Source organism: Balaenoptera musculus, chromosome 4, assembly GCF_009873245.2.
Source record: "Balaenoptera musculus isolate JJ_BM4_2016_0621 chromosome 4, mBalMus1.pri.v3, whole genome shotgun sequence".
Taxonomy (NCBI): Eukaryota; Metazoa; Chordata; class Mammalia; order Artiodactyla; family Balaenopteridae; genus Balaenoptera; species Balaenoptera musculus.
The window spans coordinates 56,482,839-56,498,469 of NC_045788.1; the positions used below are offsets into that span (position 1 = coordinate 56,482,839).

Sequence of the window (15,631 nt, forward strand, 5' to 3'; positions counted from 1 at the left end):
GCGACATGATAAACCTCCACAGTATCTCTAGCTAACTGTTGTCCATAAATTGGACACTTTGAGCACAGGAAAGCCCAGCATTGCTATAACTAATGGGGAAGGTCTCAGAGTGCTTCAGCTTAAAGAAACGAGGCCCTTTCAAATGAAAAATTGAGGTTTCAGTCCAAAAGAGAATCAAACCATTTTGTGGCATTCATTTCCCAACCTAAATTAATACTTTCATTTTAGAAGGAAAATCTAGCTGAAACACAGTAATCTGCTAAAATTAAGGCATCAACTTTCCCATTTGTGGCTGCTCTGCTCTGTTTCTGTGATGCCTTCAGCTGTGCTCCTTCTCAGTGAAAGCTCTGATGCCTCAGGCCTCAAGAGTTCACTGACTCCAAAACCGCTTTCAGATCCTCACATCTGCTTAGAACCATCTAAGACTTTTTTCCTCCTTGTATAAGCAAAATCTGACCACTCATGTCCCAGGAAAGTACAAATTGCCACACCAGAGGGGGTCAGTGCAAGTATCCTGGCTCTGGTATGAAACTGGACATGGAAAGGGGGCCCTGTCCACACATGTCCAGCAAAAAGAAGGGCTATTAATCTGCAAAGAAACTGTTTTCTGATCACTCTGGTAATCAGCTTATATCCAGAAGCAAAACATTGATTCTGGGTATGTTACTTCCTAATCACAAATATTACCCTTGATCATAAAATTATAAACGTTTTAGAATGAAAAGCTGACCAATGGGCAGCTGGAGGGTTGGTTTGTTTGTTTGTTTAATCTTTCTAATTGAGAGGTCCCAGGGCACTGATAAGAACCCATTAATCTGCATATAACAACAGCCTCTTTTCCACTGTTTGTGGGGAAGAAGGGCAGCACCATGGAATGAGCCCAGGCAGTAGAGAAATAGAGGATTGGATGGAATTACAATTTCCATCACTTACTAGCTGTGTGTCCTTGCATGTATTTGATTTCTCTGTCAATTCACTCAGCTTTAAAAGGAATTAGTACCTAACCTATAGGGTTATTGGGAGAACAAAGAAGACAATGTATGTAAAGCACCAGGTAGGGTGAAGGGGGATGCAATAAATGATTGCTCTTGGTATAATCAAAAGGTGGAGTTATCTTTTCTCCCTTATTAGAAAGACCTTAAAGAAATATATCACTGTCTTTTCATCTGTCACATTGGACCTCAAGCCCCTCCACCCTTTCACCATCTCTCCTCCCCTTCTCCCTTACCCCTCCTCTGCCTACAAACTGGGCAGACATTGCGAGGTGAGGACCAAGGCATGGCAGGAAGCAGCTTAAAATGCAGAAATGCAGGGTGAGTACAGGTTGTGATGTAAAAAGATGCTGCCTTATGCTTACCAGTGAATTTGATAAGGAAAAATATCTAACTTAAATCAAGCATTGGAAAAGATGATACTATATCTGATGGAAATCATTGACAAAGTTCTCAGATGCCAGGCAAAGTTTGTCTGTGTTTATATTATAGTTAGCCTAAAGCTGCTCTATTTAAAAACATACACATTAACAAATAGGTTGTATTATAGATCTGGAAGATTCTTCAGGTCAAGGAGCTGACAAGTGTTCCCCTCTGATTACACCTTCTTTGCCCTTGGCATTTGTGCTTATTCTCCTCCTCTCTGTGTAGTGTGTGGACCGAGGAGGCTCAGTGCACCTTGCTGAATGCATCCATCACGGAAACATTTAACTGCTCCTTCAGCTGTGGTCCGGACTGCTGGAAACTCTCTCAGTACCCCTGTCTCCAGGTGTACGTTAACCTGACTTCTTCTGGAGAGAAGCTCCTTCTCTACCACACGGAAGAGACAATGAAAATCAATCAGAAGGTAGGAGCTGGACGCACACTGCATCTCGTTCACGCCCACACAGCTCCGCACCATTCCATCTCTCTCTCTCAAGTTCCCCTGCGCCAGCACTTCAAAGGAAAATGCCACTAGGAAGCAGGCCCTTCCTCATCCAGTCACAGAACTCACTACACTACTTGACTCTCTTACTTGGGAAACATTTATTTTCTGTGCAAGTGGTGGTCAAATCATTCCCCATTTTGGAATAGTGAAGATTTAGCCTTTACTTTCATTTAGAAGGGTAAACATTATATCCTTATTGATACACAAATAGACTTAGTCTTTCAAAGCAAATGTGCAGTTTAGTCAGAGTTGTACAAGCCAAGAAAACAAGATATTTGTCATATACCTGGGAACCACGGGGTAAAACTATATTTTGCTTTTCCACGGTCACTGTCACTTCGTTCCGTGGTCTTGGAGATGTAACTTAAGCTCTCTGAGCCTCAGTATCCTTTTCTCTAAAAATTTAATAACAATGACCATCTTGCAAGGTCATTCACTGTGAGGATTAGAACAGAGTATGGAGAGTGCTGAGCAGAGCACAGGTGAGACCTTCTACCCATGGTCACAGTATGTGTGCCTGTGCATATTTCTTCACATGTGTTATGTTCATAGAGGCTGAATTTTCCAGCACTAACATATTCAAGTCCATGTGGTGGATGCTCAATATGTATTGTATTAAAGCTGCACATAAAATTTGCATTTAAAAGGTCTGGGATGACTAGTAAAGTGTCAGTAGAACCAACCTGCCATTATCAATTTTAAGTTAAATACATTGTGTTTTGGATTTATGGTAGCAATTTAGATGGCCAGAGTACTTTCATATGCCAAGACAACCTGATACCATTCTCCAACAGGACAATTGGCTCTCATCACCAGGATGCAATTCTGACAACTCTAGCCTTTCTTGTAAAAACTTTTCATTACAATTATCAGCACTTAAATGATACAGATTATATGTATTGAAAAAAATGCAGTAGCTGCAAAGCTTGACACTAGAACATAGGATTCGTTTTGTGATATATTAACAAAAAGTAAGTAAACCCACCTTGCATTTTGGTTACAGTAACTTAAAAGAATTCTTGCAAATATCTCTGAGGACACGATGTCTGCTCTGATTTCCTTTTGTTTGCGGTACCCACAAACAATACCAGTCCTAATCCTATTCTACAAATATACATAGCTTAGTTCTCCCACAAAGTATACGTTTTTCAAGATCCCTGAAGTCAAGTTTTTAAATCAAAACTGACCTGTAATGATGAATGTCTGTAAAACTCTCAAATCTCCAAGGAATTGGAAATTGGCCAAAATTGAATAGGCATCAAAAAGTGGGACATATTTCCATTTTCTCGTTTTGACATTTTATCACTACAGTATGAATGCAGTATGAATGAATGCAGTATGTAAGCTATAAACCCTATGAATGCAGTATGTAAGCTATAAATTGGGAGTGAACCTACCATGGAAAATCTCAGTTAAAATTTTAGGACCAGTATTCTGTCTGCTGTCAGTATGATACTAGGTTATTGTTTGGTTTATTTACCTTGTTTTTAACTGTAAAACATGCAAGAAATGAAAAAGTACAGCTCAAGCACTTGTTATAGAGATTCCCCCACATAACCACCATGAAAGCAAAGAAATAAAACATACCCTGCACTGCAGGAAATCAGAACCTTGCAGTTCTGGTGACTAATGTTATTAAGTACATTTTCATTTATTTATTGGCATTTTGAATATCCTTTTTTTTAATAATGTCTGTTCAAGTCCCTTGTTTTCTATTGAATTGATTCTATTGGATGGTTTCTTCTTAGTATTCACTGTAGGAATTCTTTAAATCTAGATATGAACCTTCCTCGATTGTTGTGTTGCAAATACCTTCTCCGGAAATGAAAGGTGGCCTTTTCACTCTCTTAATGATGTATTTGAATGAAAGAAGTCTCTAATTCCAGTGCAACCAAACCTTGTCAATATTTTTCTCTTTTCTCTTTTTTTCTTTTTCCTTTCTTTCTCTTCTTCTTCCTTTCTTTCTTTTGTTTTCTTTTCTTTCTTTTTTTCAAACGTTTGGTTGCCCTGCTGTCTGTTTAAAAAGTCTTCACCTACCCTGAGATCATGAAGTCATTCTCCCAAATTATCTTCTAGAAATGTTATTGTTTCTCCTTTCACATTTAGAGTACAATCTGCCTGGAATTGATTTTTATGCAGGAGTCAAGTTTCTAGATTTCTTTTTTATTCATATGGACAATCATTTGTCCAAGTCCATTTATGAAAATACCACCCTTTCTTCACTGGATTATTTTTATGATCCTATTTTCCCCTCTATTTTCTTGGAAGTTATGTGTTCTGTCACTATTCTTTTAGTGTTTAACTAGTGATTACAACTTGCAATCTTGACTAATCAAGGATATTAAAACATTTTAACTCCATTTATTCTCTTCTCAAGTTATATATTATCATCATTTTTATTCGATATATACTTTAAGCCCATGAAGATATTATTATTGTTTTTGTATATAGTAGCTATCTATTTAGATGTGTCCACATCATTTTCCATTTTCTTATTCTTCATTCCTTCCTTTATCCTTGGTCCAGGATCACTTTTTCCTACTTCCTGAAGAACACTCTTTAATTATTCAGTGCAATATCTGCTCTAAAGAAATCTCTAAGCATTCATTTGTCTGAAAATATTTTCTTTTCATTTTCATTCTCAAAGTATATATTCACTGAGCATATAATTCTAAGTTGGCTGTTATTTTATTTCTGTACATTGAAAGCATTCCATTTTCTTCTGGTGAGCATTGCTACTATTTGGAAATCAGCTCTCAGTCTAATTGCTACTTCTTTGAAGGTAATTTTGGTCTACTTTAAAGATTATTTTCTTTGGTTTTCTACAGTTGAACTACTATATGCCAAAGTAAACATTTATTTCTATTTAGCCTGCTTAGTGTTCCCAGGGCCTCTCTCCCTCTTCCTTGATGTTCTTTGTCAGTTTTAGAAGGTTCTCAGTCATTATCTCATCAAATATTATCTCTGCTCTCATTCTTTCCCTCTTCTCCTTTTTGAACTCCTACGAACTATATGTTAGGTATCTCATTGTATCCCCTGTGTGTCTTCCTGTCTCTTTTGTATTCAATATTTTCCCTCCTTTTGTCTCTCTGTGTTTCATTCTAGGTATTGACCTACCTTCTGATTCACAGTTCTTTCCTCAGCTCTGACAAATCTGTTAAACCCATCCATTGAGTTCTTAATTTCTCTTATTGTATTTTTCATTTCTAGAATATCCATTTGGATCTTATTTATAATTTCTAGTTTTCTGCAGTATTCTAATTCTTCTCTTTTAAATTCTTCAACATAAAAGTAAAATTGTAGTTATTTTAAAGTTTATTTTGATGACTACAATATCTGAAGCCCCTATGTGCCTGTTCTATTTTTTTTTTCTTAATTGTTTTCATGTTGCATTGTAATGTCTGGTTATTTTTTATTAGTTGTCAAACATCATATCTGCAAAATTATTTATAAAAACAATTTTAAGCCTAGGTTGATGTCATGATGTCATCTTTTCCAAAAATTATTTCCATTTGCTTCTGCAAGGCCCCTAGGTGCCATTCATGATCACCTTATTCTGACTACATAAATTGAGATATTCAAATTTGAACTTAAGTCCCTTTGAGGACCTATCTTCTTCAGGTTGACCATTACTCCTAGGATGCAGCCCTTAACAGTCCCAGCCCAAAGGAAATAGGGGGTCATCAGGGCCCCCACTTGATAGGTTGTTAATGATAATTCCTGCCCCTAGCTCTGCAAGGCTGTCAAAAATTCCATCCAACCTTCTACGATCTCAGCCCCTTTCTAGAATCAACAGACACTTCCAGGGGAAAGAAAACACTAAACAGCAGGATCACCTTCCTGGCCCAGTAGTTCTTCACTCGCTGGTTAGCTGTCCTCTGCCTTTAATCAGAAGTAATACGTGGAAAATACAGTTATCGCCATGTCAAAAGGTCACTAAACCATGATCTTAATGTAGCATGAGAAATATACAGGATATTCCTGGGGATAAAAATTAAAATATTCTCTATCTTGACCTCTCCTTCTTGTTACTATTCCCCAAGCTCACCAAAAATAGTAGTCTTCCCCATAGTTACCAATGAATGGGCATGGTTTTACTGAGATACATAAGGCACTACTGACAATGTTTGATTTGGGACAACAGGAGGCAAAGGTATATGAGTCAAGCTGTCTGCTTCTTTGTAGAAAGATATCCAAAAGGGTTTTATTTTTAAATTTTCACACTCTCTCATATATTCTTTTTCTTTGGCTTTTAAACTCAGTGACCAACCTCTTGTCCATATTACAACTGAAGCTGCTTCAGCTGATAAGCTGGCATGCTCTTGCAGAGCAACTGGCTGACTAACAGTCTCTAGGAGCTGCAAGCAGGCTCAAGGGCCCCTGCCTCTTCTGGCTACAAGGCTGTCACAGGAATCATAAACTGTGGCTGAGTATTAATTCACTATGGTTGTTAAATTTCTCAATGCTGATCTCCTTTGAGAGTTTAAAACCTTGTTTACCCACCAGGGATCCCCAAAACATGCCCATCTGATTTAAGAGAGCATTAAAAATGAACCTTTGTGCAAAACCAGAAAGTATATCCATTTTTGGTATGTAGTATACTACCATATATGTGGTATTTTATATATCGCTGTCATGAGGAAGACAGCTATTTTGGATGGAGGGTAAATTCTATAAATTAACCAATTATTTATAACTCCAGACTCAGCATCACCCCTCATTTTGTCACCATTCTGAAGCCTTCTGAGCTCTGCACATCCAGAGAGTATATATATCTGGACTAGAATTTCTCAGCCTCGAGGCTATTAACATTTGGGGTGGAATATTCCTTTGTTGTCTGTGAGGGTAGGGTGGAGACTTGTTCTGTACATTGTAGGATCTTTAGCAGCATCCCTGGCCTTTACCCACTAGATGACTAGCATCATCTTCCCTCCAAGTGTGACAACTAAAAATGTCTCCAGACAGTGGCAAAACCACTGCTCCAGATTTTATTTAGCTTTTAGCTTGAATGCTGGGAGATTCTATAATTTTAATCAAAGCTTGTAAACACTGAGTTCCTTTGCACAGCATTTGGTAGGGTAAGGATAAAAGGGAAGAAAATAAAGTGAAGTTGAGAATCTAAATGGGAAAGAAAGAGGGGCCCACATTTATTAAGTATCTACTATATACCATATGCCCAGCACTATGCCAAGAACTTTATAAAAATCATCTCATTTAATCCTGACTAAAACCCTACTCCTAAAGTAGTAATAGCCAAATTTTATCAAGAGCTTAAAATGTGCCAGGCACTGTATAATACTAAATATTTTACATGAACTCATTTGTTTAATTACAGCATCAATCTCACATATTAGGTACCACTGTTATCTCCACTTCACAATAATGAAGCTAAGCTCAGAAAATGAAATAATTTTCCCAAAGTCACACATTCACTAATTAGGTCTGAATTAAAATCTAAGTCTCTTTACCTAAACATGCTCTCTCTTAAAAAGCAAAACATTAGCGTATCCTCTTGAGAGAGTAAAGATAAGAGCTTTAAAAAACTCTAAATTCTAAGAAATATTTTCCTTCTGATGGTATATTTTAGTGAATAGGTGAGAATCCATGCCATTTCATCATACTCCAAGAGGTGATTAGGATCAAGTAAAACGCCATGAACTATCAGTGATCCATAGGAACAGTCAAGGTTGTATATTCAACACCAGTTTACACAGAATGGATATTAGATAGAAGTGCACCCTGAAAAGATGGGAAAAAACATGCCCAGAAATTTGACATATGACATCCCCATAATCAGCACCTTAAATTTAGGGATATTTAAATTAGAAATTTCCTGAAACTGCCTATGGACCATAGATTCAGAAATGCTTCTGTGACTGACAAAGTTTAGTCACTGCTCACCAAAACTCAATTATGGCACAGTTAAGGGCCTCTTTGTGCAGAAATGAAGGGAAGAATGTGTCCCAAAACAGCTTGCACTGAGCATCAAGAAGAAAAGCATGGAAAATGAACCTACTCCTTTCCATTGCTGAGAAAGAGGATCATGGTGAAGGGCAAGGTCAAATTAGATATCTAACTTACTCAAGGGCTAACTGGATACATCGTGGACCTGAGGGCTCCATGGCTTAAGCTATTGTGGGTATTGACTAATCCTGTAGCTCCACATAGCTTCTATTTCATTAGTGGATTTCCTAGGTCTTTCAAGCTTCTCCTCTACTCCACATCAAGCAGTAATGCCACAATAAATGTGAAAGCTCTGGGAAACACAGAAAAGGAAAACCTCTCTGGAGGAATCTGTGTCTTGATACTGCAGGAAACTATGGTACATAGCAGAGTGTGAATACTGTTTTCGTCTCCTCTACCAAACATTTCAAACAGTCCCACTTGCCAAAATCAAGCAGATATTAGAAGTGCAAACTAAAATAGTCTAAATTTTGCGGGATTCGCTTTTTTAAAAGTGATGGTAAGGAGCAGGAAGTCTCAAACAAGAATGAAAATACCATCCCAGTTTACTCTCTCACCTCCTCTGTCCATCACTAATGTTCAAAGAACTCAAAAGTTTAGAGTACTCCAAGACTGCCAGCTGGGGATCTCTACATCCTTTGAATGTAGGGATTATGTCTCCTTCTCCAGCACAGAACACAAAGCCTGGCACGTCATACATGCTTAATAAACATGTACACAATACTCATTGTTTGCGGACACTGAAGAAGTCCCATCTGACTTTGGAACCAAGATATTTATGCTTCAATGAGCAGTGTTTTTGTTTTTATCTCGTAGGCATTGTGGACTAGGATGCCCTGGAAACCACAGAGTTCTGACAAATTTGTGGCCCACCTCTGTGAAGTGTAGAGCCTTTACTAAGAGCCTTTTCAGCCTCATTGCTGGTCCCATTTCATCACTCCCACCACCCTTGTCCTGTTTCTCTCTAATGATCTGTTTTAAATTGTTTATGTTTTTCATGCCTATACCCAGCATGCAACTTGGTACTTTAGAGACACTCAAAACATATTGATTAGATTTCACCAAACTTAACCCCTCTCTGAAATAAGACACTGCCCTTTTAATAAAAGAACAAATGAAGAACAAACCCTTCCCCTGAGGTGATCCTGAGAATTAATAGTTCCCTTCCTACCATCATAAGGAAAAGGAGGCTGACCAGTGAGGTTATCCAGCCAAATATACCCCTCCTACTGCCCCCACTCCTCCCCACAGCTTTTATTTTTAGGGTGAAGGCCTGTCACTTTTTGCTTCACACATGCCTAGTGAAGCATGGTTAAGCAAAAGCCCAACAGGTACTTTCTCAAAACGTCTGTCCATCATGAGAATAAAAATAACTCTATTGATGTGAAAGATTCTGGAAGAGAGGCTAAGAAAACTTTCAGTTGCTTTCCAAAGAACTGGAGAGAAGATGCAATTGCTAGATCTTTGTGGTAAGGGAAAGGACAGTCAGGAAAAGGTGACAGGATGCAGGTTTTCTCAGCTGGGGAGACGAAGGGTCACATTGTGGGGCCATCTCTGTATTTTCAATACTAAAGAGAATTTAAGGGAGTTGGGAAAGCACAAAGGTTTATTAACAAAATTCAGGATTAAGAAGAGAGATGTGAGGGCTTCCCTGGTGGCACAGTGGTTGGGAGTCCGCCTGCCAATGCAGGGGACACGGGTTTGAGCCCTGGTCTGGGAAGATCCCACATGCCGCGGAGCAACTAAGCCCGTGCGCCACAACTGCTGAGCCTGCGCTCTGGAGCCCGCGAGCCACAGCTACTGAAGCCCGCCTGCCTAGAGCCCATGCTCCTCAACAAGAGAAGCCACTGCAGTGAGAAGCCTGCGCACCACAATGAAGAGTAGCCCCCGCTCTTTGCAACTAGAGGAAGCCCACTTGCAGCAACGAAGACCCAGTGCAGCCAAAAATTAATTAATTAATTAATTAAAAATAAAAAATTAAAATTAAAAAAAGAAAGAAAAGAGAGATGAGGGTCTAAATCTTCCCCTGAATGGCTGCCTCAGAGTTTTGCTAGGTTTCTATGTCCATATGTTAGGCACAAAAGAAAGAAGGACCTATAGCCATGGTAATATAAATATATATAAACAAATTTTGAGTGGCATTTAAGTGTCTTGTGTATATAAAATTATTATTCATATGTTCCTTTGTGTTAAATATCATGCAGTCTAAAAGTTAAATCTTTCCTAGCCCATACCTCCTACCAAGAAAAGAATGATCTAAAAACACAAGGATTTTTACCTTTTCAATCTACATTTCATTTTTCCAACTAAGTGTTGATCACTTACTGAAGTTTTCATTTGTTGAAATGCACTCTCCAAACATGTGATAAAATCATAAGATCACTAAATCTTTACCCCAAATTCATACCAGCCTCAGAAACACACACATGGCTATAGTTTGAAACAAAAACTTAGAATCCTAATGTAGGATTCAGCATAATGTCAAATCTCTTTGGGCACAAAAACAAGGAACACGTGACAAGAGCCATCAAACAGGACTGTTCCTGTGAAAACCACATAACTAGTAATTTTACCCTCCTTAAAGTTTTCGCAGTTTAGTATGTGGCACTTGTTTAAAGACTTTAGATCGTATGGACAAATGTGATATTCCAATAAAAAATATGCTAAAGAAAATTTATTGATGCTTTATGCATATTCATAATTTAATCTTCACACACCCTGCCAGGAAGGCTCTATTAACCCTACTATATAAAAAAGTTGATTCTGAGAAGCCAAGTAACTTGCTTATAGAAACACAGTAACCAGACCTCTTGAAGACATGTCAGGGATTTGTGATACTACCTTATATATTCATTAGCACAAAAGAAGGACCCATCAATAATAAAAGTAAATGAATGATTGACATATTATGATAGAATTTTCAAGAATAATAATAGTCTAGTGGGAGCCAGTTTATGTGTGTTGAAAGGTTGTGGGTGGCAAGGTTAGAAAAAGCTAAAAACACAAGGGCAGAGAAATCTTTTCTCTACCAGTAACGTGGAGTTGCATTTCTAAGTGCCTGGCCCTGAGGACCCACACCCGATCACGTATGGCACACACCTCATCTGGCCAGTCCAAACGTGTGCATTTGAGACCCTGATGACTAGAAGCTTTAATAAAGCAGCTCCCGTATTACAACCTTGCTAGATGGTCTCAAAAGTAATGTATATCGCATTGTATTTGGAAGAATCTTATATAGTGACAAAATTATTGTCACTGGCTGATAAATGTTTCTCCAAAAAAAATTTAAAAGCCAAATCAATTCACAAGAGCATAAGAAAAGAAAAAACTCCATTTTTAATGGAATTCCATTTTTATTGAGACCATTTCAATAACTTAGTACTGTTAGCCACTAAAACTACTACTATAAACTTTCTTGGCACCAAAATATAAAGAACCCTGATGCATTCATACGCTAAATTGGCTCTTTTTTAATACAACCACAAATGACTTATCTTTAAATTTTTTTAATGTTTTCTGAATCAAAGCATTAAAAAAAATTGTAGACATGATCTGAGCAGTGCTGAAGAAGGAAAAATATAAAGGTATCCCCTTACTGCTTTAAACTCTTTCAATCCAGCATCCAACCAGTAGAAAATGTATCATGGCAGTCATAGACCAATTTTCATACTAAGTTATAACTCACTGAGAAATTCTGCTTTCTTGGAGATACTTTCAGACCCTTAATGTTGTGCTAGTACCAGCTCTCGGCACTAACCACATTTATGAGTGTACTCACATTTATTCTTAGCTGATTAAATATGAGGGTGTCAACCAGCCCTTGTATGAGAATATTAAGCCTTGTTTATGATAAATGTCAGCATGCTCATCCTCCATTCTTAACTAATTGAAGAATCTTCCTGCTGTTTATAAACAAATAATCCAGTGATTACAGCACAGTGAAAAAAAGCAAGTGCCAGTATACCCACTAATAAAGTCAGGGGAAAGAGTCATTCAAACATACTCCATTAGCAAAACTCATTCCATTTCTTTTATATTTTCTTCCTGTGAAATATACAAATCTACATTGGTTCTGGAATTCCAGGGACTTACCCCTAAGCTCCCATCAGTATAGCTCAAAGTTCACCAACAGCCCACCTCATCTGTATCTCTACATACAGTTGCGTGAGTTGTGTACTGTACAATCCTAGGGGTACCAGTGACATTGTAAAACACATAGATGTCAATATTTAAATCACAACTTATAAACTGGTAATAGCAGTAAAATATGTGGGGTTTTTTTCATAAAATCAGTGTATTATGACAATTTTTCAACAGAGAATAATAGTGTTTTGATGAGGGGGCATAGTTTTCTAATTCACATTAAAACATGAGATTAGCAGTGATCTTGTCACAAACCATTTTAATTCAGGTAAATCAATTAACCATTTGATAATGTGTATAACAAAGGATAGGAATTTTTTTCCTATTGGGAGGCACCTTACCATAAAGAGGGCAAAGACTTAACCAAGGGCCCACACATCTCCCAGAGAAGTGACTTAAATCACTTTCTTCCTAACTTTTTAAAAAGTTAAATGCATTGTTATATCAGTTTTGTCACTGTTCATATACAGACCAAGGAAGAGGTTCACAGAGATTTCATCTCCTCAAAGACTGCTCTATAAATTAGGAAAATATATGCAAAAACATATCCAATAAGTAATAAAAAGAAAAACTACAAAGTTCTTTAATTCCATCTCTATCCAGAGAAGAGGGAGGGAGAAGAGAAGGAGAAAGGAGAACAGGAAGAGGGAATAGAGGGGAAAATATCATAGAGAGGTGAGGGCTGGCGGGCAGGGCAGGGCAGGGAAGGAAAAGAGAGATACAAAGAAAGAAATCAGAGGATGTAAGTGTGTAGGAAAAAAAAGGAGAGGCATATAGAAGAGATATAGCAAGAAAGATAGCAGGTGAAAAAAATCAAAGAAAAGTTATTGTAAATTCTCAGATGAGTGCTGGTTTAAGAGTAAACTGAATTGATTCTGCTTTATGTTTCCTTGCTTTATGGAAAAAGTTACCTTGTCAACACTAACTGGGCATGAACCATTTATCACAGCTCTTTATTCAATATCCCTACACTTTCTGAGATTCTTTTTTAGCAGCTCACCAGGGGTATAGCTGTCTTCTTGACTAGTAGCAAGGTGACCAAGGTGATTTGGCTGAAAAAAATGAAGCCAAGCTGAAAAGATAAGAGTAAGAGTTCCCTGAGATAACTGGCAGCTTTTGATATTACATAAACAGCTGTGGACAGATACAAGACAGAAAGGTTGACACTCTGATTCCACGGAAAAGTATGTTCAATGGAGAATAATGAACACTCACCATGCTTAGCTGTGGGAAAAGGAATCCACTGGAGTTATACAATTGTTTTTTGGAGTCACCTAATTTTAATCAATATTTAACCTATATGAGTGAGCTATCAAAGTACATCTTGGTTGGATACCTAAAAACATTGTTTTAATCAGTGTGTGAGTTCTTAGGGTTTCTAGAGGCACTAGTTTGAATATGAAAAGAAAAACCATCATGGTTATTTCACAGATCATTAAGTTGGCCTCAATACTCCTCCTAGTACCACACACACACACACACAGAGTATCTTCTGGTGACAGTTTATCTCATTTTCCACAGTGCTCCTATATACCTAAGTGTGGAAAAAATTTTGAAGAATCCATGTCCCTGGTGAATGTTGTCATGGAAAACTTCAGAAAGTACCAACACTTCTCCTGCTATTCTGACCCGGAAGGAAACCAGAAGAGTGTCATCCTAACCAAACTCTACAGTTCCAACGTGCTGTTCCATTCACTCTTTTGGCCAACGTGTATGATGGCTGGGGGTGTGGCTATCGTTGCCATGGTGAAACTCACACAGTACCTCTCCCTGCTCTGTGAGAGGATTCAACAGATCAATAGATAAAAGCAAAGTGGATGAGATCATTTTCTTTAAAGCTCAAATACTGTTTTCTTTCATTCTTCACCAAAGAACCTTAAGTTTGTAATGTGCAGTCTGTTATGAGTTCCTTAATATATTCTTATACGTAGAGCAATAATGCAAAAGCTGTTCTATATGCAAACATGATGTCTTTATTATTCAGGAGAAGAAATAACTGTTTTTTGTTGGTTGGGTTTTTTTCATAATCTTGGTTCAATGCTGGAACTAGTACTTCCTTCTCTCCTTCCGCCAAAGTTGGGCTCAGTTATTCATTTGCCAAGCTTCGTGGAGGAATATAGACAATATCAATGTGATAAGGTCTGTGCTCAGAGTTGTCAGATCTCTTGAAGATATTTCTGCAATATTTTTCATCATTCATTGTTTACTAAAGCTACAGCCAAAAATATTTTTTTTCCTTACTCTAAACTGAGCCCTGTAGCAAGTGAAGGTACCAGATTTCCTTTAGGACTTTATGCATTTTCCTTGTATTTCTACCATATCACTGTAGAGAAGGGGGGAAACCCAGCCAGCTATTTTCCTTTTATTACTTTATACTCATAACTTTAGATTTTTTAACTGATTTCCAAAAAATAAGCTGTTTTCCTTAACCAATTCTATAATCTCTTCCTGTGCTTTAAATAGAAAGTGAACAGAGCCCTTTTCCATGTAAGACCCTGCTACTGTGTGAGGAGATAACATTTACAAGGAGTTTCATTACCTGTGAACTGACAATGTTGAATAGATGCTCCATTACAATCTGGGAAAGTCTATGTTACTAAGATATTTGTGTTAAAATCTTTATTCCATTTCAATTGAACTGTTAGATGGTAAAATTAAGATCCTACTTGCTGGTCAAGACTGGTGGACTGATTTCAATGGGTAAATCTATCATGGCAAATTAACATGTTGGAATATTGCTTTTGGGAATTTATGTTTAAATTAATGAGTATGTAGTCTCTCTTTCTGACAAGTATTCCCCGATGGAATTTTAGAGCTATATGCACAGAATATTTGTCTCCTCTACATGTTTTACTTTTCTATTTACAGTTACCTTTTTTGTTGTTAGATTTTATACACACTTTTTTTTCCTGACACACACTTGAACTGAATAACAGATTTAAAGGAAGCCTTTGTTCACACTGACATTCACTTCTTGTGTTTGGGGTGGGGGCAGGGGTGGGGGAATGAGGAATTGGTTTTAAACAGAAACATTCCGTCTTTTATTTAACATCAATATCAGAAGAAGAAGACAAACATCTATCTTTCTCATCTAGTTAAGTACCTTTTTATAATGTAGTATCAAGGTTTTCTAGGTATTGCAGAATTTTACAAATCATATTTGTGGAATGAATGGTGAAACTAATCTGATGTAGTAGAAAGTATTCTGCAATATTGTAATACATAGTTTGACTTTTCATGAACAAATAAATCCATAGGGTATAATCAGGACTTCAAATGTGTAATTAAAACTTTAAAAAAAATCCATTATATCAGCAAGATTTGAATACCTCTTGCATTCTAAGCCGGCAAGCCCATGGCAGGCCAAAAACCTATGATTCACTATTTTTAAGCTTATTTAAAGAGATCATAAAGAAAGTTCCCTTTTTAACACCCAAACACATACACACAATATTATGAATACTTGGAAAATATGATGGAAAACTCAATTCTTACTCCACCTTAAAAACATAATTCTGAAGATGATAGAGAAATCTTTGTGACTACAGAGCTAAAAATTTACAACCTTTAATGTTCCTTGGGCTTCCTTCAAGTGATCCAAGGG

The 15,631-nt window shown here is 37.4% G+C and overlaps 1 protein-coding gene across 1 annotated transcript in view; it reads left to right on the forward strand.

The window, feature by feature from the left end:
- Window positions 1-14,627, forward strand: part of KCNMB2 (potassium calcium-activated channel subfamily M regulatory beta subunit 2) — a 30,680-nt gene extending 16,053 nt beyond the window's left edge. Inside the window, exons 3-4 of the mRNA XM_036850900.1 lie at window positions 1,644-1,839; window positions 13,549-14,627. Of these exons, the coding sequence (XP_036706795.1) occupies window positions 1,644-1,839; window positions 13,549-13,833 (481 nt within the window). The 3' untranslated portion in view covers window positions 13,834-14,627. The remainder of the gene's footprint in view (window positions 1-1,643; window positions 1,840-13,548) is intronic.
- Window positions 14,628-15,631: the final 1,004 nt, after the last annotated feature.